At 54.2% G+C, this 20957-nt stretch overlaps 3 protein-coding genes across 5 annotated transcripts in view; 2 read left to right on the forward strand and 1 right to left on the reverse strand.

Moving 5' to 3' along the window:
* Positions 1-1397: 1397 nt before the first annotated feature.
* On the forward strand, positions 1398-2232 carry LOC104913989 (caltrin-like protein 2). The gene is made up of 3 exons (XM_085241757.1): positions 1398-1552; positions 1747-1899; positions 2022-2232. Exons 1-3 carry the CDS (start codon positions 1489-1491, stop codon positions 2024-2026), a joined length of 222 nt encoding a protein of 73 aa, XP_085097883.1. The 5' UTR covers positions 1398-1488; the 3' UTR covers positions 2027-2232.
* A 7074-nt stretch (positions 2233-9306) lies between these two features.
* Positions 9307-12959, forward strand: KCNS1 (potassium voltage-gated channel modifier subfamily S member 1). Its single transcript, XM_010722308.3, has 2 exons — positions 9307-10302; positions 12472-12959. The coding sequence occupies exons 1-2, from the start codon at positions 9337-9339 to the stop codon at positions 12913-12915; spliced, it is 1410 nt and encodes a 469-aa protein (XP_010720610.2). The 5' UTR covers positions 9307-9336; the 3' UTR covers positions 12916-12959.
* A 2253-nt stretch (positions 12960-15212) lies between these two features.
* Positions 15213-20957, reverse strand: part of STK4 (serine/threonine kinase 4) — a 38835-nt gene continuing 33090 nt past the window's right edge. For all 3 annotated transcript variants that reach the window (XM_085241337.1, XM_085241338.1, XM_010722311.4), the window contains one exon: positions 15213-17941. In XM_085241337.1, coding sequence (XP_085097463.1) covers positions 17783-17941 — 159 coding nt within the window. In that variant the 3' untranslated portion in view covers positions 15213-17782. The remainder of the gene's footprint in view (positions 17942-20957) is intronic.

Here is a 20957-nt window from a genome sequence, read left to right on the forward strand (position 1 = left end):
TTGGACCCCCACCGGGGACAAGGATGGGTGTCGCTGAGCCGGAGGTTTGATCCTAATGCCACGCACCACCGAGCTGACACTGCCGATGGGAGCAGCTCCCTGAGGAAACAAGCAGAAACCTCCTGAGCTGGGACGGGGGGGACAGCAGGGCAGAGCAAAACCCCATTAGGGCAGCGGCTGGGCAGTCGTGCACAGCACCAATAGCGGCACTCACTAGATGGCACCAGACACCGGCGCTGCCGAGGGGTGCGGGATGGGCATCCTTTCTCATGGGCACCTGTGAGCTGGGGGGGGAGGGATGGAGCTCCAGCCGGAAAGCACCGCATCGCCCTAAGAAGCGGACAGGCTGACTGGAGGGCCAAGCTACCCCTGAGGGGCTTTGCGCATCCTCAAACAGCCGGGACGTCACCTCCATGCCCAGACCCTGGAGCGAATGGGGAGCGCAGCACTTCCCTCTCCACCCCCAGCAGCTGCTCGACTCCCAAAGATGGTTTCAAAAGTGATCAAGGGGTTGTATCTCTCATTAAAAGCGCTAAATTAGCGGTGCACGTCCCAGAACGCCTGTTTGGGTTGGCTGACTCCTTCTCGCTTGTTTAACAAATGACTTTACAAAGAGCTGAATGTAACCACAGAGTCATTAGGGGAAGCGGGTAATAATTAACAGATACCCAGACAGTTCAAGACCAGTCTCTGTGGCACATGGAGATACAATAAATGGGAAGTCGGAGTGGGAAAAGGGCGCAATGAGGCACCCACAGGGTGAAGGCGGGGCGGGGGGCACAGGGGGACAGTGCCCTCCTTTTCCTGGGCTTTGCCCAGAGCATTGCAAAACCCAGGGCTGCCCCAGGCTGCGTTTGTGGGAACACAGCTGGCTGTGTGCTTGGCTATGGGGGGAAGGGAAGGGGAGGGGCACCCCTCTGACTATTCCCTGTGCCCACTTCCAGCACAGCTGGGCTCTGCGCACAGCAAGAATCCCAAGGAAAAGCTTTGGGAACCATTGCACAAGGTAAGGGGGACATTACTCCATTTCCTACCAGAGTCAATTTCCCATTGCCCAAGAGCACCCAAAGAAAAAAACAGCTCTGCTTGGAGCAAGGGTGCAACCTCCTCACGAAGGAGAGATATTGTCTGTCCCCAGCAAAGCCCCAGAGAGAGCACAGCAGGTCACCATCATGTCTTAACCTGGAGAATGGTGTGAGTGCAGCAGGGCACCCCACCACTGCCCAGGGGCTGCTCAGGGGCTGTTCCCCCAACCCCCCCTCAGGTGCAGCCGCACAGCACAGTTGTGCAATGCAGCAACTTCGCTTTTTGAGCAATTGAACAATCAATGTTTGTCTTATGCAAAAGGCTTCCAGAAAACGCAACAGCAGAGAAAAAAGGCACAAACACACCCTCCCAGCTTCCCCTCCACCCCATCCTGTCCCCAAGCACTTAAATGCCGCTGTCCCCCAGCAAGATACGCTCGCACCTCTCAGGAGAAGCAGCAGCATGAAGACCGTGCCTGCCCTCTTGCTCGTGGGGATGCTCATCCTCTGGGCTGAGCTCCCATCAGGTACGATACCCAGGGGCAGGAGACTGATTGCAGCAGCAAGCCATCCCTGCTTTGCTGCAGGGGTTGCTGCAAAAGAGCAGCTCCTCCTTGTGCTTAAAGAGGAGTGGGTAGCACCTGCATCAACTGGGAAAAAGTCCCCTTGGAGCCCTCCCGGGGGTCTTTCAGCTGCAGCAAACCTCCCTGTGCTCCTGCAGGCACTGCCTGGTCCTGCCCTGAGGTCCACATCACCTGCGCTATGGTCAACCCCAGGAACGACTGCTACAGCGACTGGCAGTGCCCGCGTGGCAAGAAGTGCTGCAAAACCTTCTGTGGGCGGCGATGCATCTCACGCATCTCCCTGTCCTACGGTACCGTCACCTCCACGACCACCTCGGCGTGCTGGGGCTGCGGTGGCCGTGGCTCTGGGCAGGGAGCTCGGGCTGTTGGGGTAAGCCAGCGTTATCTCTTTGCTCTCTCTCCCTTTCCCCAGTGTGAGCTACTGCGCCCAGCACAACCAGAGGGTGCCTGTGTCCCCGTGCCACCTCCCGCCCCATGCACCTGCAGAAGGACCGCCAGCCCGCAGGGGACAGGGACAGCTTCTTGCTCACACTCCAAGATCTTCTCTACTGCTGTATACCATCTTCTCACCCTCTTCCTTCATTCCCCGCTGCTGTTACAACAAATAAAAGCTTGTCCCAGGAGCACCGGTGTGCAGTTCTCTTCTTCCCCTCCCTGCTTCTCACGGCCCATCCCAGTGCACATCCCCAGGTGCATCAGAGCTGTGGGATGGGGTGTGAGACCAGTGCTACGGGATGGGGGTGCAGCACCCAGCAAATGGCAGGGGCACCCCCACACTGCATTGTGCTGGTGGAGGATACAAACACCAGACAATGAGCTCACCAACCAGACTCAGGTGGGAAATAGATCATCACTCACCCCCAGAACTGAGTCCTCCCATGAAGACGGCCCCTTGCACCAAATGTACCCATGGGGTGGGAAGCACCGTGTCCTGCACGCTATGGGGCACAGCATAGAGCCCCAGTGCTGCACCCAGGCTGGCACAGTGACACAGACAGGCCAGCGTGATGGCACACGTGATGGCATGTCCCATTAGTCACAGATCCCAGCTCCCCTCCTCCAGCAGCACCAGCTATTATCAGCTATTAAGCAGGCATTTCCATACAGCTGGCTAATTTGATAACGCTGCAATTATCCTGGTTTGTTAACAAGATTAAATCGCTAATTAGTTTGATTAAGCGCAGTGCTCCAGGCGTGGGGTGCCTCCAGCTGCCCATCCTGCAGGGACAGAGGAAAGGTGACAGCACAGGAGTGCTTCATTCCCCTGCAAGCTGCCCTCTGGGACCTGCAGGCCTTGGTGTGGGTGTCTGCAAGGCCCTTCCTCCAGCCTTTGTCACCACTGCCACCCAGCTGGGCAGCAGCAGATGGTGATGGTGGCCTGAGGAGGGGCTGAGGAGCACTGTGTGGGACTCACAGCTGTGGGACCTCTGATTGGGGTCTGAATACAGAGCAGGTTGGTGCTCTGCAGTTACATGAGTCCTTTCCAAAGAGTGATTCTGACCCATTTGATAGGAACAACTTTGCGAGGGGAGGGGGTTTAACCAGCCATAGTCCCAGCAGGATGCAGCTGCCGCGTGGAACCCAATGAGGGAAATCCCTGGGCTGAGAGAACTCTCTGCTATGTGTGGAGCGCAACTGGGGATGGGCAAGAATGAATCAATGCCACCCCAGTCCCTGCATATAATAAATACAGCTCTGCAGAGAAATAAATCATCCTCTCTGCTGAAGGCTGACCCGTGCGTGCACCCCTCCTTGCGCTGCCCCCCACAAAATGAGTGCCCCATTTGAGGTTCAGGAAGGGATGAGCCCAATGCTGAAGCAGGTCTGTGGGCAGCGCTGCCCACCGAGGGAGGGTGAGGAGGACCCCCATAGTAGAGCACAGCTCCTGTCAGCACCAGCACAGGGATTCCCACAACCCTGCCTGTGCCAAGGCACACGCAGCTGCTCCTTCCCCTGACGGTTATGTAGGTTAATGGCATGCAATGTGATTGCGAGACACAGGAAACCACAAAGCTCTGTCAATATTTAGCTTTTGCACATTTGGCTAATTAGGGAGCAACCTGCGATTCCCTCTGAAGAAGGAGCAGCTGCTCCACTCACCTCCATCACTCTGAGTTCTCCCACTCCGGATGGGATGGACGTCACCTCCTTATTTCTGGAGTTCTCTGCGGTCCTGAACCGCAGTGCCCAGGCTCTGGATGTCAGAAATCATTACACTAAATACGGCTTCATGCATGATTCATGAGGCAAGGCTCCACGTCCATCAGGATGAAAGCAGAGCATGGTCCCAACACACACAGAGCCCAAATGGGCAGACACCAAACGCAGGCAGTGGGCCGATGTCCGCTGGTACCTTTCTGCTTTGGGAGCTGCTGCAACTCACGTTGCTAATGAGCGTGGGCAGCTGGCACAGTGGCCAGGAGCAGCCCCAGAGATGCAGTGAGCACAGCCAGCTCAGGGCATACGGAGCCATCTCCTGGCTTGGTGCAGCCTCTGAAAGTGGAGGAATGGTTCTTCTGAAATGTCATCTGGAAGCTCCTTCCAGCTGCAGAGTGAGAGGCATGGGTGCCACGCTGCAGCAGCAGGGATCATCCTGGGTCACAACGCTTCTACCGTCACTCCAGACCTCTGGAAATCAGGGAGATGCATCACCTCTTTGTGCCTGGATCTGGTGGTGAACGCAGTCCCTGGGCTGTGAAAGACAAGCAACAAGTGAGGGCTGCCCTCGGTGTGGTGATGGTGATGGAAGCAAGAGATGGAGCAGCACAGTGCAGGGATGTGTCCTGGGTGCAGCACCCAGTGCAGAGATGCTGGGAGGTGAGATTGGAGGTGGTGAGCATCCTCTAGATGTGTTGAAGACAGTAAATCCCTTTTAATTAAAGCAGCTCTGCAAACACACTATACCCATTTATATTTCCCCCCTACATTTTAATTTCTTGCTACGTCAGCTATTAAATAACAACAACAAAAAAAAAGAGCAGGAGGAAGAAAGGAGCAGAGCTGACACGGGATGAGTCACTGCAGCACGGAGATGGCTGCTGGCTCCACTCACTGTGCAGCACAGAGCGTGGCACGTGGCTGCGTCCCTTGGCCCCGCGTGGAGCATCGCCAAATGGTTATCGACAAACCCCCCGGCAGCAGTGGGAGGAGGGCCACCTTTGAGAGAGGCAGGAGGGGAGACGTGAAGGAGGGGATGGCGTTTCCAGCTGACCTGATTTCTTCACGTTTCCCTGCTCACATCACTGTGAGTTAGCTCAGGAGCTATGCTGGTCGCTGGGGCCATGGGAGCTGCATCCCATGGCGTGGTCGCACTGATAGTGCTGTGAGCACGGCCCCATGCTGGTGAACAGCCTGGAAATGGGAGTCCTTCCATCCCAACCCAGCTTCTGGGTGTTAGCGGGAGGTTGGAGCTGGCTGATGGGAGAACCGGTCCTTCTGCAGCAGGGTTTGTGCAATGGAGGACAATGCACCTGGGTGCCACTCGTGCTGCAGCAAAGCTGGAGGGATGGCAGCGATGCCAGCACCAACCCAGGAGAGGTTGGGAGGTGAGCAGTCCCAGGCTGGGAGCAGAGTGAGGGAGCACGCAGGGCTGCTCAATGCCTTTTCCCTGCTGCTGGCACAGCCATACAGGGACACAGGTCTGGGTCTGCCCAGTGGCACTGCACAAATGGGGCTGTGGAGGAGCACTGGCAGTATGTGTAGGCTGCCCAGAGTGTGCGCTGAGCACGTCCCATGGTGAGCCCACAGCTTCCCCAAGGCAGTGGGGGAAGCCTCTCTCCCAGGAAAACCAATTCCCCCTGGTAACAGAGCAGATGCATGGGAATGGTGCTCCACAGATCCCACAGCATCACCCCACAGCATCATCCCACAGTATCTCCCTGCAGCCAGGCAGGGAGCAGCATGCAAGCAGCCAGTGGCGGCGTTCATCTCAGCAGCTCAGCCATCCCTAATTGCCATCAAAATGAACGCTTCTTGCTTCGTGTCACAGAACAGAGACATTTCCGTCACTTGGGTATTTTTTCCGATTTTTTTTTTTTTTCCAGGCCTCCCTCAAAGTCTCCTCTTCCCCCCTCCCTCCCTCCATCGCCTCCTTCCCATGTAAACAAGCGCTGGGCGCACACAGCCTGACACATCACGCACATGGCAGCCCGCTGACGGCCCCGCAGCGCTGCCTGGCGCAGGGACGGCGCTGGCACGGCCACGGGAGGCGGGCACACGGCGAGGGGAAGGATGCTCTCCCCACAAAGCAGATCCTGCACGGCTCCGTGCACACCCAGAGAGAGCTGAAGGCCTGCAGGGTGCTGCAAGCTGAAAGGATGGACGCGGCGTGAAGCTTCGCCTTGTGCTGCTCCAACACGGCTGCGATGAGACATCGCCGTGTGGCCACGCGGCCCCAACCAGCGCCCGGCCGAGGGCTCAGCTCATCGCCCTGCCATCTCCCCGCCCTGCCAGCTGGCTCCTGGGGCAGTTCGGGTGCTCGCCCTGCTGCGCCGGAGTGCCCACAGGTGGCCCAGTGATCTGAGTGCAGCGTGTGCCATGCCCGGGGCTCACCCCATTTGCCCACCTCCGACACGGAGACAGCGGGGAGCCCAGCACCCGGGGTGGCTCAGCCCTGGAGGGCTGCCCTGGTGCCCCACACGAGCCTCGTGGCAAGGAGGAGGATGGAGCCGGATGGTGTGATGGGATCCCAGGAGGGCCGAGGCACAACGCCCGCAAGGCGCGGAGGGGCACGCTGATTTGGGGGTCTCTGCCCACCTGAACAGCCTGCTCTGGGCACTTTGAGCAGGTAAGGACATGGGATGGGGTACCTATCCTTGGCCACGGCTCCCATTCTGTCCCGCTGCCAGCCCTGTCCCTGTCCCTGTGCATCCGTCACGGGAGAAACTGCCCGCTCACTCCGGAGCTGTTCCAATTAGCAACCCAGCTCTGCCAAAAATCGGGTTCCCCTCGGCGTGCAGAACCAGCTCACGCCCGTCTCCAGCTTTCCCAGGGGTGCAGGAGGGGAATTCCCCAGAGCCCCCCTCCATCTTTTCCCCCGCTCGGAGCATAGCAGTTCGGGCGGGCGGGGCCGGAGGGCGGCACCCCGCTGTAGGGGAAGGACGGGGGGCGGCGGGGCGGCCCCCCCGGCCCCGCGGAGCTGCCGCCGGCCCCTCAGGGCTCCTCAGGGCTCCGCGCCGGGCGCGCACGTTGCGGCGGGGGCGGCACCGAGGGCAGGTGAGAGCGGAGCCGGGCCGGGCTTCGGCTGCGGGTGCGGCATCGCGGGGAGCGGGAGACCGGCAATGCAGGGAGCAGCGGGGACCGGGCAGCAGCATCCCGGGGAGCTGCGGGGAGCGGCACGCCGGGGCTCCGGCATCCCGGGGTGAGCGGGGAAGGGAGCGGCGGGTGAGCGGGCTGTGCCGGCGTCCTCATTCTGGGATGCTGCTGGGAGCCGGAGATCGGGAATACCTCTCCTTGTCCCTCCGCAGGCGGCGGTAGGGGAGCCCCTCACACCGAAGGGCTTTCCCTTCACTTCCCTCCCCCCAGGAAGCTCAGGGGCCCAGATTCCACATCCCAGATCTGTGCGCCTGCTGCCCAAAACCTGGGAGCGGAGGTTCATCATCATCATCTGCAGCAGCGCCGGGCTGCCAGCTCTGAGCAGACACCGGAGCGATTGGTAACCCCCACCCCAGAGAAGGCAGGGAATCCCCCTGCCATCTGCCTCCCAGCCCTGGGCACTTCGGTGGCTTCTCAACGTGCAGCAGGAGCTCACTCTTTGTGTTTCCCAGCCGTGGGAAAACCCCTTCCATGCTCTCCCCTCCCCGTGTCCCCCAGGCAAACCGCCCAAGGACAGGCGTGCTGCTGAGCATCCTCTGCTCGGCGGGCACAGGGATGCTCAGTGACAGGTATGGGGCACTTCTGCATGATGGGTAAAGCAGTGCCTCCCCAATGTTGCCCAAGCTGCCCCCGGTGCTGAGGACAAGATCTCAGCCCCACAGTGCCCCCAGCCCTGCCCCATGGGCACCTCACTCCCAGCACACCTGGGGTGAAGGGGTGCATAGGGCTGGGCTGCAGCTGGGGCTGAAGGTTTTTCTCCACTCTGTGTTCCCAATGGCTCCTCTGAGACACGCCGCTGGGAAGCCGTGCTGAGTGGTGAGTACAGGGCTTTTTATTTGGACTGTTAATCTAAATCCATTGTACCTGTTTGGAAAACCCCCTCGTGCAGTACTCCCTGCACTCACCACATCCCCCCTTGCAAATCTATGAGCATCTCCCTTCCCACCCCCCTGGGTCCCCTCTGCCAGTTGGAATACATATACATAACTTCCACTGGAAAGCCCTTCAGAAAAAGGAAAAAAAAAAACAACAAAAAACATGTTGTCAAGGGAAACTCTTCCAGCATTTCTCATAGATAGGCTCAATCTGCTTTTATACTTAATTTTTGCAGTCATAAATGCATGTATTAGAGATATTTTTTCTCCACAAGGTACATATTCAAGTGAATGCCCCAATTCATGCTGGGCTCAGGCAATTCCAATAGTTGCTCCTTAAAACAGCTTACAGTGTATTTCCAAATGTAACAGGAAGAGACTGGCTTAATCTGTTCCATCATTTATGGAGACGGCAGCGTAACTAAAAGGGAAATTTGCAAATTCACATTACTCCAGACAGACACATTTGTATTCTCTGCCCGTTGTGCCTTTGCAAAGAAACACACCCGACCTTCCCCATCCTTTTGCAGCAGAGAGCCCTGCAGACACCATGAGGTGTCAGTGATCCAACAGGGAGATCACGCAGCGCTGGGTCCAAACCCAGCCCTGAGCTCAGCTCCTCACCACTAAGTCAGAGAACTCCTAATTGCTGCCTTAGATTCCTAGATGAAAGCGAGACGTGGGCAGAAATCATTTGCTCTGTGCAGAAACAAACATTGGAAAGGAGAATCTCCACTGGAGAACCTCATGCTGCACCCTCAGCTGCGCTCAGCCCCATCCCACCCCACCGGGGGCCATTCTTCAGGGCTCTGCTACCTCCTCTCACCTGCTCTGCTCTGAGCTCCACGTTCAATCACAGAGGAGCCCCCACAGGCTGCCCAAAACAGCAGATGTATGGAGGGAAATGTGGTTGTGGAGGCTGAGAGCAAACCCGGTGCCAGTCTGTGGGGCTGCACCCTGCCAGTTCCAGCATGGCCCTGCAAACATCATCACTTGGGCACACAAGGTGAGCAGCATCTGTTCTCAAGGTGACTTGGATGGCAAGCAGCATTTACCTTCTTGATTTAAACCTCAGGTCAGGATGGGTAAATGTACTTCAGGGTATACTGGGGATGCTGCTCTCCATTGGGAGCTAGATCTGCTTCTTGGTGGCAAATGGCATTGCTGCTGTGCAAAAAAGCAGGGCTCCCCGAAACCTGCAAAATGTCAGAACACTGAAATCAGAACTTCACGTTTTGATCCCTCCCGACATACAGGTTCTTATTTCAGGGCCATCAGTGATTCTGAGTCACGTCTCTGTTATGTTTCAGCAGTATAAAAATAAATGGTAATATTTCACACGGCAGGACAGACACGTACAAACACAGCAGGCAGGTGCGTTGTGTTGGCACTTCTGCCGTGGAAATTCCCCACTCATTTCCCCCAGCAGCACCAAAGAACGAAGCCCAGAGCCACGTCCCATTCCCCATTGCCCGCACCCCCCCATCCCAGCCCCTCTGCATCTCCCCTGCAGGTGGAGGAGTTCCCGCTCTGCCGATCATGGTCAACAAGACCTTAACGTACTGGGGTGCCGCCTTCGAGGAGGACCTTATCAACATCAACGTGGGAGGGCTGCGGCGGCGGCTGAGCCCCAGCGCTCTCTCCAAGTTCCCCGACACGCGCCTGGGCCGCCTGCTGTCCTGTGACTCGGAGGAGTCCATCCTGCAGCTCTGCGATGACTACGATGTGAGCGCACGGGAGTTCTACTTCGACCGCAACCCCGGCTTCTTCCTCTACGTGCTGCACTTCTACCAGACGGGCAAGCTGCACGTGATGGACGAGCTGTGCGTCTTCTCCTTCTGCCAGGAGATCGAGTACTGGGGCATCAACGAGTTCTTCCTGGACTCGTGCTGCAGCTACCGCTACCACGAGCGCAAGCTGGAGGGCCGGCACCACACCTGGGATGAGGAGAGCGAGGTGAGCAGCGTGGACACGTCGCCCGATGAGATCTCAGACATCAACCACGAGCTGCTGCGCTACAGCACGCTGCGCTGCGGCACGGCGCGCAAGCGGCTCTGGCTCACCATGGAGAACCCCGGCTACTCCATCCCCAGCAAGCTGTTCAGTTTTGTGTCCATCAGCGTGGTGCTGGTGTCCATCGCCACCATGTGCATCCACAGCATGCCCGAGTACCAGCGGGTGGACGAGAGCGGCGCCGTGCTCGACGAGCCCGTCCTGCACAAACTGGAGTACTTCTGCATCTCCTGGTTCACCTTCGAGGTGTCCTCCCGCCTCCTGCTCTCCCCCAACCCCAAGAAGTTCTTCAAGCACCCGCTCAACCTCATCGACATCGTCTCGGTGCTGCCCTTCTACTTCACGCTGCTGGTGGACGTGACGGCGGGCAGCGACTCGGAGCTGGGCAACCTGGGCAAAGTGGTGCAGGTCTTCCGGCTGATGCGCATCTTCCGCGTGCTGAAGCTGGCGCGGCACTCCACCGGGCTGCGGTCGCTGGGGGCCACCCTGAAGGTAAGCTGCCCATCTCCCATCTGTGAGTGAATCCTCTTTCTACACAAAGCCTTGCAGAGGGCCAATGTAGGAGCAGGGTGCTGGCACGCTGGAAGGCAGCACTCATGCAGGTTCTGGCGAGACAGGGTCCTCATCTCCCATGTCACTCCCTCTTGTTTTGATAAGAGATGAAGCACGAAGGCACTGAGCCCCTGACCACCTGTCACTGTGACCCTGACTTCCATCACTGCAACTCAGCCACCCTGTCTGGTCTCGGCTGTCCCCACTGCTCCTCCCTCATCCATCCCCTCTGAGCTGATGTACCAACGGAGGGTGAAACTGCCCCCTTCCCTCCCTGCACTCACAGAGGAACTCCAGCTAAACACAGATGCCAATTAAACCCAGACTTTAATTTTCTCTCCTTCTTGGTGACCACTCTAAGACAAACCCCAAAGCCAGCCCTTGAAGATGGCCAAGCAGAGCAGCAGAGGTTTGAGTTGTGCACAGAGAGCACAGAGCCAGCTGGGACTCACAATGGGGCACCGCTGGCACAGGGCATCCTACCACTGGCAGGTATGGGAGCAAGGGCTGGAGCCATGGCGAGAAGCAGCCCCTGAATAGGGCTACGGAGGAGAATGAGGTCCTGGGAGCATTGCTTGCAATGCAGATGCCTGCAGCATATTTGTTTCTGACAACTCACCTTGGAAGAGCAATTAGCAAGTGGTAACCACACATAAAACTGATTATAGAATTTAAATAAAATTGCACGTGGGAAGGGCTGAGCCCTCTCTGCACTCCACATAAGTGCAATGAGGCTGCAGCAGGGCTGCCCAGCCCACCTGCATGTCACCGAGGTGCAGGAGCAGCAGTGCTCGGCTCTGCCCACCAACCCCACAGTAATGAGGTGGAATGCCACTTCTCAGGGACCCCGAGTCAGCTGCAGCCAGGGTGGACACAGACAGAGCTGATGCAGCAGCTTGGTGCTGGGACTCACCGGGCACGAAAATGACAACATGGTGTTAATCATAATTTAGTTCTTACTGCATAAAGCAGCAGCAGAGGAACAAAGCCTGCTCACAGCCAGGGAGCGATGGCTCTGGCACGGCGAGGAGCTGTTCGCTGCCACCAAAGTGCCGGCAGAGGGATTGCTGCCATTTGTGCATCATAAGCTCTGAGAGGTCTTCGGACCACCTGGGGTTCGATCCAGGGTCTATTGAATTTGACAGGAGCCATCCCCATCCCCCTCTCTGCTGTGCACCAGGTGCAGGGTTGGTGCCACTGGCACTGGGCAGTCTGGGCTCCGGGGAACCACGTGGGTTGTCATCTGCCCCTTTGGTGGCCTGGACATGAAGGTGGCAGAGCTGGAGCTGCACATCTCAGAGGGGATCTGCGTCACCTAGGTGGGATAGGGATCACTATGGGCTTGGTCACCATGCTGGTACCTTTGGCTGGCTTCAATCCAGGCTCTTTGCTTCATTGTTCTTCTGCTGCACCATGCGCATGCAGCAGGGGACTGTAGCCTGCCTTCCCCTTACCTCTGTCCTCCAACATATCCCAGGGCCGTAACTGATGCTCTTTAAAGATGCATGCAGTTATTTGGCTGGGACCTGCAGACATGCTGCTGAGCTCCAGCCCAGAGCATATTTCTTGGCAACCTGACACATCTGTGAAGCTTGGTGCTCTTTGTCCTTCCCTGGGAGCAGCCCCAGAGCTGCTGTGGGGCTTTTGCAAATAACATACCTTTAGAACTCTGATTCCTTTTCCCTAAAGGATGAAGAGCAAGTCAGCAGATAAGCAGGCAAAAAGAGCCAAGAAATCCACTTGTGACACCCAGAAAGGGAGCAAACTGCAGCGTTCCTGCTCTGTCCCCAGCCCTGTTCCAGCTTCACTCCCCACATTCCTGGGCTCAAACATGTGTGCTGCCTCTGGATCCCACCCTGAGCACTCCTACGTCCCCCTGCCACCACCCTGGGTCCCCATCTGCAAGCTCAGATGTTCCCCAGGGCCCTATGGGAATGGGTCCTGGGCCCAGCCCAGGGGACGTTCAACCCTGCAGGGATGCACCTTTCTTGCCTACAGGCAGGCAGGTGCTGGGTGATGCTACATACAGGGTTTGGGACCGCAGAGTGGCAGATCTCAATGCCCTGCGTGCGTTCATCTTCACTCACTGTATTCTGCTTTGCCTTCCAGCACAGCTACAGGGAGGTGGGGATTCTGCTGCTCTACCTGGCTGTGGGGGTGTCTGTCTTCTCCGGCATAGCCTACACCGCAGAGAAGGAGGAGGATGTTGGCTTTGACACCATCCCGGCATGCTGGTGGTGGGGCACAGTCAGCATGACCACGGTGGGGTATGGAGACGTGGTGCCCGTCACCGTGGCGGGGAAGCTGGCCGCCTCGGGCTGCATCCTGGGCGGCATCCTGGTTGTGGCACTGCCCATCACCATCATCTTCAACAAGTTCTCCCACTTCTACCGCAAGCAGAAGGCATTGGAGGCCGCTGTGAGGAACAGTGAGAAGAAGAAGCCCGAGGAGATGGAGAGCGAGCAGGACTCAGAGGTGCTGAGCGAGAGCTCCCTGGGCAGGGGCAGCCCCGACCGCCGCAGTCTCACACCTGGTGCCCTCCCCGCTCCCTGATCCCATGCAAAGGACAGGGGGTCCGGGTCGGTGCAGAATGAGCCCAGGAGGAACGGTGGTGCCTGGCGTGGGACCCACTCTGCAGCAGGACTGGCTGGCCACGGCCCTCCTTGCATTGCAGGTGTCCCCATCCCTGTCCGTGGGGCTCCCGCATTCCCTCCAGAGGAGCGGCTGCTGCCGACGCTGACACCCAGCCCATGCAGTACAGCCTGCCGAGGGCTGCCGGGACACGTGGGACACTGCTGGACACAGAGCAGCTGCCTCTGCAGTGTCTGTGTGCTCCTGACTGCTGGTGCAGGAGGAGCTGGGGCTGCAGCCCCTCTCTGCAGGAGGGAGCAGCCTTGCTGCGACCCCCTGCAGGTTCCCGCAGAGTGAACCTTGTGCTGCTCCTCACCAGCTTCTGCCTGACCCCTCACAGCCAGGCACCGGGGCACCCCCATCCCACCTGGCTCCCCACCTGGCTGCGCACATCTCAGCACAGCGTCAATTCCCTCAGCAATGTGCGCCCTGCAGCCACCCAACCGACCCAGAGCCACGCAGACGGCTTTCAGGGCACGGCGGTGGGTGGGGACGGCTCTGCCACAGGGACTGCCGATCTCGGGGAAGAGAAGATGGAGTTGGTGCAGATGCAGCCCCTCTGCATGGGTGGGAGCAGGGTGTTGGTGTTCACATCCGTGTCTTCCAGCACTATCTGCCCCAGTCCAGCTCCCACTCCACTGTTACTTGAACAAAGGAAGGAGTTTCCTCTTCTCTCCATAAATATTCCAGTAGCAAAATGTATTAAAATAGGAAGACTGAATGACATGTACTAACTAAAAAAGCATTATGCAAATCATTAGAAGAGCATGTAAATTAATTTTCTATCTATGCATGGGATGCATACGGTGTATTTTATTAAAGATGGAAGTGACCCACTTGGGAAGCTGGTTCTCTGTGTCACTGCAGCTCCACCACTGCCCATCAGAGTGAAGGGACCACACGTCCCTGGGCAGCAGTTTTCCCGAGAGCGTCTGCGCTCTCATTTGGCACAGTGGGTAAATCAATTAAATGCTGTATCAGGTTATTTCCACATAAATCGCCCTCCACACTCAAAAAGTGATTGATGAAGGAGAGACTGAGTTACCTCCAGGGGATGGTGACTAAGGAGTGACCTTATTAAGCTATTCCACACAGCCGAGAATTGGACAATGCTGCTTAGGGAAAAACAAACTTCATTACTTGTTTCAAACTTTTTTCCCTTTGCCAGCTGCCACAGCCATGGTTGCCCTGACCATGCTCTGTGCTGGGTATGGGAAAACCAGGAGATCTTAAGGGTCGGGACCTCGGGGACAGGAGACCCCCCACCACAGCACAAGGGATGTCCCTGCTGCTGCAACAGCTCTGGGTGGGACTCAGCCTCTATTAAGTTAACAGCAATGAGCTGGCAGGGAGAAGGGCAGGATGCGATTCATAGATGGGATTGAATTGTTTTAAAGTTTTTAAAGAAGTTGGCTGCTTTCCTGGGCTCTTAAATTAAAGGGTAATTAAGTCACTCTCAGTCTGGAAATAGCTGATGGGTGTTTCCTGGTCTGACTATTAAATTTTGCTAGAGTGATTAATGCAATGAGAAATCATCAGCTCTCAAGTCAGGGCTGTCAGCCAACACCGAGAGCATTTATCTGAGCTCCTTCTTGGGCTCTGCTGGCCCACAGACGTAAGGAAAGAGGGCAAAATGAGGGCTATCCATCAGCCATTGTCTGTTAGCCACATGCAGTTCGTATCTCTGCAGAACGGGCACTGCTCGTGGCATGGAAGGAGTGCAGGTGAGGACTCCCCTGGGGTGCAGCCCTCCCTTCGTGCAGGTGTTCTGCAGTTTCATGGTGATGTTGTTGAGAGCACATAAGTGCTCTGGGCTTTCCTAGCTACTAGGAATGCCTGCAGCCTCCCTTCCGTTGGATTCCACACTCCTTCCTAACATTTAAAAGCTCACATCTATTTTATTTCTTCCGGCATTGCTAACACAAGCTGTCTCCTGAATGAATTCTGTCTCTGCCTCAGTTAGTCATCCCTCTGGGACAGATTTAGTAACTGCTCAGGGAAACCACGTAAAAGCCAACAGTTCGCCGTGGAAGGCAGCACCCACTCACTGTCAGCATTCTGAACGAGCGAGCTGAGAGTGCAGCCAGGATTAGGAGTGCGACTCGAGCCTCACCTGCTGTGCAGGAAGGGATGGATTGCCCCACACCCGGTCCCAAAGCACCTCCTGTCACTGCCTGCCAGCTCTGTGCATGTGTACATAACAGTCAGGACACCGAAGCTTTCCGTAAGGACAGTTTATTTGCCCTTTTAAACAAATAAGGCAAGAAATGTTGAGAAAGATCAAACACAATTTCCTGTATCAAACTCAGAGGAATGCAATAAAAGTTACTATTTCATACATATATAAACTAAAGACCCAACACTAGTATATACAAACAGGCAGACCTTACAAAATAGCATTTCAAGTCAGCACTTTATGCCAGTGTTGCTAATTTGTTACAAAAAAGTTAAAGCTACAAACTTCACATTATTAAATCTCATGTGACTGACATCATCAGCATCTCTGGGTTTCAGAAACAAAGATCACCGTTTGTCCAGAACGCTTTCAGCAATGCAGATGGGCCCAAGGAGCACTTGAATGCAGCTTCACAATTAAGCAACTGTTTTGCTTAAAAACCTTGTCAGAACAGCTCTCCTGGAGGGTGTGAGCCTTGGTCTTAGTCGGTGGGGCTCTGAGAACTGAGAGGATACAATGCTCTACAAGGGGATCAAAAAGGGAATTAATTTCTCTCTACTTGATAATCAGTGAAGGATAAACTCCAAGTGCAAGAAATATCATCAAGCCTCAGCCACCGCAAGCTTGTAAGAAAGGTTCAAAGGCAGCTGGGCCAGTTTTACTTATTTTGGTTCATTTGCTGTATTTTAAGACAATCACACCAGCAAAGCAGAGCATCACAACAGTGCTTACATTCAGTTACAGCAGACACAGGTTGCATATTCCAAAAGCACACACCACAATGTGGTGCTTCACCTAAAACTCAGGTTTTCTAATGCCCTACGATGACCAGAAAGTTACCTACACAGTGCAGAGGTAAAACTACTCCCAGCAGGATCTGCCTGACCGATATTACACCCAGCAGTGCACGTTTGCCACGTGCCACATCCCTGTGCCCACCAGAGGTACAAAGCAGGCTTGGCAGAACAGTGCTGCTCACACTGGGACAAACCGATGCAGCCAGATCTGCAGGGGGGTACAAATGGCTTGGTTCCTTTCACAGCAATGGAGTATACCTGTTAACAATAGTCAGCAGTCTGCTGCAAGCAGGGAACAAGAGCCTTTCCAGGCATGGAATGAGCAGCATTTGATTCAGGAGACAGTGCTGTTTAGTTTGATTACCTGCGGGAAGTACCAAGGCCTATTTCAGAGGATTGCAAGGAAACTCTTCTCTCCATCAGAGCATAACAAAAACAAATTGGTAGGAATACGTGGTTCTGTCCAAGTATTTCACCATAAGCTAGGTACACCTAAAGCTGTGCAGAGGCATCACTCACTCTGTGCCCAGATCTGGGCTCACCTCATGCTGCTTCAGTGCACCATCCTCAGTGATTGTACATGCAGGGCATCTTCAGCCACAGACCCATGCTGGGAAATTTAATGAGAAAGGAGCACCCAGAGGGACTGGAAGAGAATGAATCTCTTCCCAGACATTGGCTATTGGGACAACAGCCATTGGCCTCTCTGGATCAGCTTTGCCTCCACTCCATCCAACAACGCACATCTCTGATAACCCAACGAATGTCTGCTTTCTGTTTAACTTTTTGATGTGCTAAGCCTGGCAGAAACGTGAAGTATTGTGAAGTTTTTATTCCAGCACCTAAAGAGGTAAATTTGAAATGAAGAAGCGTATGAAATATTTCACAAACTGCAGAGTCCTTTCAGAGCTCTCAGACACAGCAGAAGTACCAAATTCTGAGAGAGGTTCACCCAACTTCCACCCATTCACACACCGTGCCCTCCCAGCACTCTGCTGTCAGCAAAAGGACATTTCCAAAGGGACAGGCGAAGGAGAATCTGCTTTGTTTTAGGTCAGATCATCGATTGGCTTTTGGCCTTAAGTCAAAGTGGGTTTTAAATTACAGAATGTAACTTCTCCTGGAGGCACAACACACTTCATCTACTCACATTAATTCCTAATGTACATAAGCAAAGGACAAAACCAAGTGCTTGAAGAAATCCCACTCGATCAAAGCACAAAGTGTAAGGCATGGGGCTTATTACAGGCTTTTTAAAAATGAGATCTAAGTGTCTTCCAAACAGCTGGGACAGTCTGTAGGTGTTCTCATCTACTCTCTTCAGCGACTTATCAAAACTTATCAGTACCTTAACAGCAGAACCATACAGTCATCAGCTTGAAACAGAGTCTGTGCATTCACAAAGAACAACAAAAACAATAAAAAAAATAACAACCCCACAACAGATGCAGCCATTAAATACACAATTCATATTAACTTAAAGAAAACGGAGTATGGAAAGGTTCAGTTGAAAAGAGAGTGAGCCATCTTCCATTGGTCTATTTCTATCCACTCATCTGATTTAAAAATAATCCATCTAAAAACAGTAACAGAACTCCTTCGGATACTGCTTTAAATATGTGCCTAAATTAAAACACACCACAAGGATTCTCCACTTAATGGCATTCCTGAGTTCACAAAGGTGCTATGGAAAAATAAATGAGCAGAAGTATTGCCCTCTATTTTGCTAGCGTATTTCAATAGAAATCAACCTGTTTAGTAGTCATAGAAGCAAGGAGCTGATTGCTGGAGGCTGGAAGGACATTCTACCCGTGGCTCAGAAGTTCTGCTGCCGCCGCTTCTTGGCTTCGATGGCATCGAGGATGGGCTGCCGCTTGGACTGGTACTTCTGGCGGATCTCCTCAATCTCCTGCTCCATCATGGGGTCCAGCGCCGACAGCCTCCTCTGCAGCTCGTCCACACTCCACGTCTTCAGCTGGCAGGGAGAAGAAACAACAGATATTGGCATCAGAACTGAAAGCACACACAACCGCAGCGACTTCCGTACGCTCAGGTTGAACGTCAGTCATGGTGAGGAATTCAGACTCCTCTGCTGAGTAAGAAATCCCAGAGCACACACGTCGGGTCACTCAGGTCAGCCCCGCACTGATATAATATGCAAGCACAACTTGTGTTTTACAGTACAGATGTATTTTACCGTGAAGATGTCAGGCTGGTCTGGACAAGCCGCCCGCACTGACTTCACTAGGTGCCTGCCCTTGGCTTAATTGGTTCTCTTGTGAGTGCCAATTTGCTGAGAACTGGAACAGAAAAGTTTTATTCTGCAATTCAAGATGCCAACGTTTGCCCAAGACAGCCTGAATTGTCCACAGCTATGTCCTTTATGTGAAACTGTATACTGGAAAACAAGAGGATTTTAGGATAACACTAAAAATATAGGGATGCTGAGTGTGCTTTCCCCGGGTGCCTGTCCTTCTCCCAACCAAGACAAAATGTCCAGAAGCACATGGGAGGTGCTGCCTGACAGGCACTGCAGCACAGTGGGGATGACTGTCTGCACACCTGCTTGCAGCCACAGGATCACAAATCTGATCTAGTAGTCCAGGTGAAACAAAACTCTTTCAGTATGGGTGTAAATCTGCTTCTCCAATCAGCAAACTGTTCATTAGAAAGACAAAGCACTTCCACTGCAAAAATATACATTATTTATACACATCATGCAACGTTAGCAGGCAGCAGCTTAAGCTGATGTATGTCACCAGTTACCTTTTCACACTAATTTATTACAGAGCAGGTGATCATTCAACATTCACCTCTCTCAGAGTCCAAGGAATTGACAGCAGAGATGTCGAAGTCTGCAGTGGGCAAAGGCCAACAGGCAGACACAGAGTGACAGGGTCAGTGGGCACAGTGGTGATGGGCTGATGGTTGGACTAGATGAGCTTAGTGGTCCTCTCTAGCCTTAATGACTCTGTGATTAATAGGAACAAATCTGGAAGTACGTTAACTGTGCAGACAGGTGATGCAGAACCAGGCTGCTGATCATGGGTTAAACAGAAGGGAGGTGTTGGGGAGGGAGGAGAGGGAAGTCAATGCGCTGCAGGACCTGAGAGCACAAAAACACGTCCTGTGCGTAGTGCTGTGTGATGGCGAACCAACTGCAGACAGTTCATCTGGAATAGCATCAATGTGGCTGTGAATGCCACACTACTGCTAACAGAAGCAGAGAAGCCAGAGGGCAGCCCCAGCTGAAAGGTGCAGAGCGTGAATGCTAACCATGACTGCGTGCAATTACTCATGGCTGAGAAGCAGCGCTCACGCAGAGCAGGGGAAGGGGAGCAGGGATGCCTGCCTCTGCTCCCACATCATCTTCTCACTTGCACACGCATCTTTGAAAGGAAAACCAGGAGTGCTTAGAACCTGACAGTCTCCATTTCACTTTGCTGTGCAGCCTTGCCACGTAAACCAGCCCCACAGACACACTTTCCCCTGGAAATGAAGTTTTTAAAGGCTGGCACATCTGTCTCTGTAGGATTAGGCTTCAGGGACAGCAACATTATTCTCCTAACAAAGTGCCAGAAGCAGAATAAGAAGAGGACAAGGACAGAGCATCCCGCGATGCTCAGGGTGAAGTCTCAGTGCTGAGAAGCTGCAATTAGAGCTGGGCTCAGCCCCAGGCTCAGCCCCATCCCCTCCTCACTCCTCAGCGATTCCTCTGTGGTAAAGAGCCCAAATGCCTTTGTCAGAGCTATCTATTTTCATCCGCCGTGATCAAACAGCAATGACAACCTTTTAAAGGAAGGAATTGCATTTCAAACGTAAAGGCTGATATCAAACACTTGTTCTAAGGCTATTGTCTTACAGTGAAATGTATCTCACAACAGGGAGAGGAGGTAGAGCAGGGAAAATGTTCAAGCAAGGTCCCATGTGCAGCTAGCTAATTGTTAACTATTTGATTAACAGCTTTCTTTCTATGTAAGGTTATGAGGCACAATTTCTTCTTGCAAGTAACAGATCCACAAGCTACCACTGACATTCCTCTGCAAGCAGTTCAGATAGTCACTGATAACAAATTCAGTGCACAGTGCTCACCTTAGCAAACTGCCTCCCCGAGTCACCATCCTTTCAAATCGGCATTAAAAAATAAAAATAAAAAAATCATAAAACAACCCATCCCCAGCATCTGTTACAGTCCAGGCGTGTGGCTGCAACACGATATTCTGCTGAATGCAACTGAACCTGAGCAAGAGGGGAACACGTGAAGGCTCTCTGCAGGGATGTCAGACCCTCTTCCTGCAGCAGGGCAGCAGCACGGCCAGCTTGGGGCCCAGCATAGCAGTATGGTCCCCTACCAGCCCTCCAGCAGCACACGGGCACTGCTGCATTGGGCCAGCCCGAACCACTGCCATAAATACAGTGCTGCCCAGCAGTCCCACCTCAGCTACCACTCCTAGTGCTCCTCTTGCAAAAGACTGCCAAGAACATCCATTTGCTGCATGAATTATAAGCATCAGACAGAAAGGAGCCATTTCCCAGCAGCTGTAACACTCTTCTCTCCCACTATAACATTCCAATGGAGAACAAACTTCTGCCACCTCTCCACTGGGCTCACAGGAACTGGGCTCACAGGAACCCTGAGCACTGCCCTCCTGCAGCTTTTCCCTTTCCCCTGATGACGCTGCAGCTGATCCCAAAATTTAGTGCAAAGCCTTTTCTTTGCATCTCCCCCACTGTGCAAACCACCTTGGCTTTTTTTCAAACACTCTTAAAATTCCTGAAGCTGGTGCCCAACCTGAACCCATCCATCACAGAGAGGGGCTGCAGTTATCCTATCACCTCGCAGATCTGCAGACGGGTGCTGCCTTCTGGAGCACAACCAGAATATAAATGCCAGTGGTGAGATGGGGTTATTTCCTCACAATGAAAACATCTGAGCAGCCCTGCAGAATTACCACCACCAGCTGTGGGTTGTTTAGGAAGCGAACACCAGC

The sequence above is a fragment of the Meleagris gallopavo genome, chromosome 22, assembly GCF_905368555.1.
Source record: "Meleagris gallopavo chromosome 22, MGAL_WU_HG_1.1, whole genome shotgun sequence".
Lineage (NCBI taxonomy): Eukaryota > Metazoa > Chordata > Aves > Galliformes > Phasianidae > Meleagris > Meleagris gallopavo.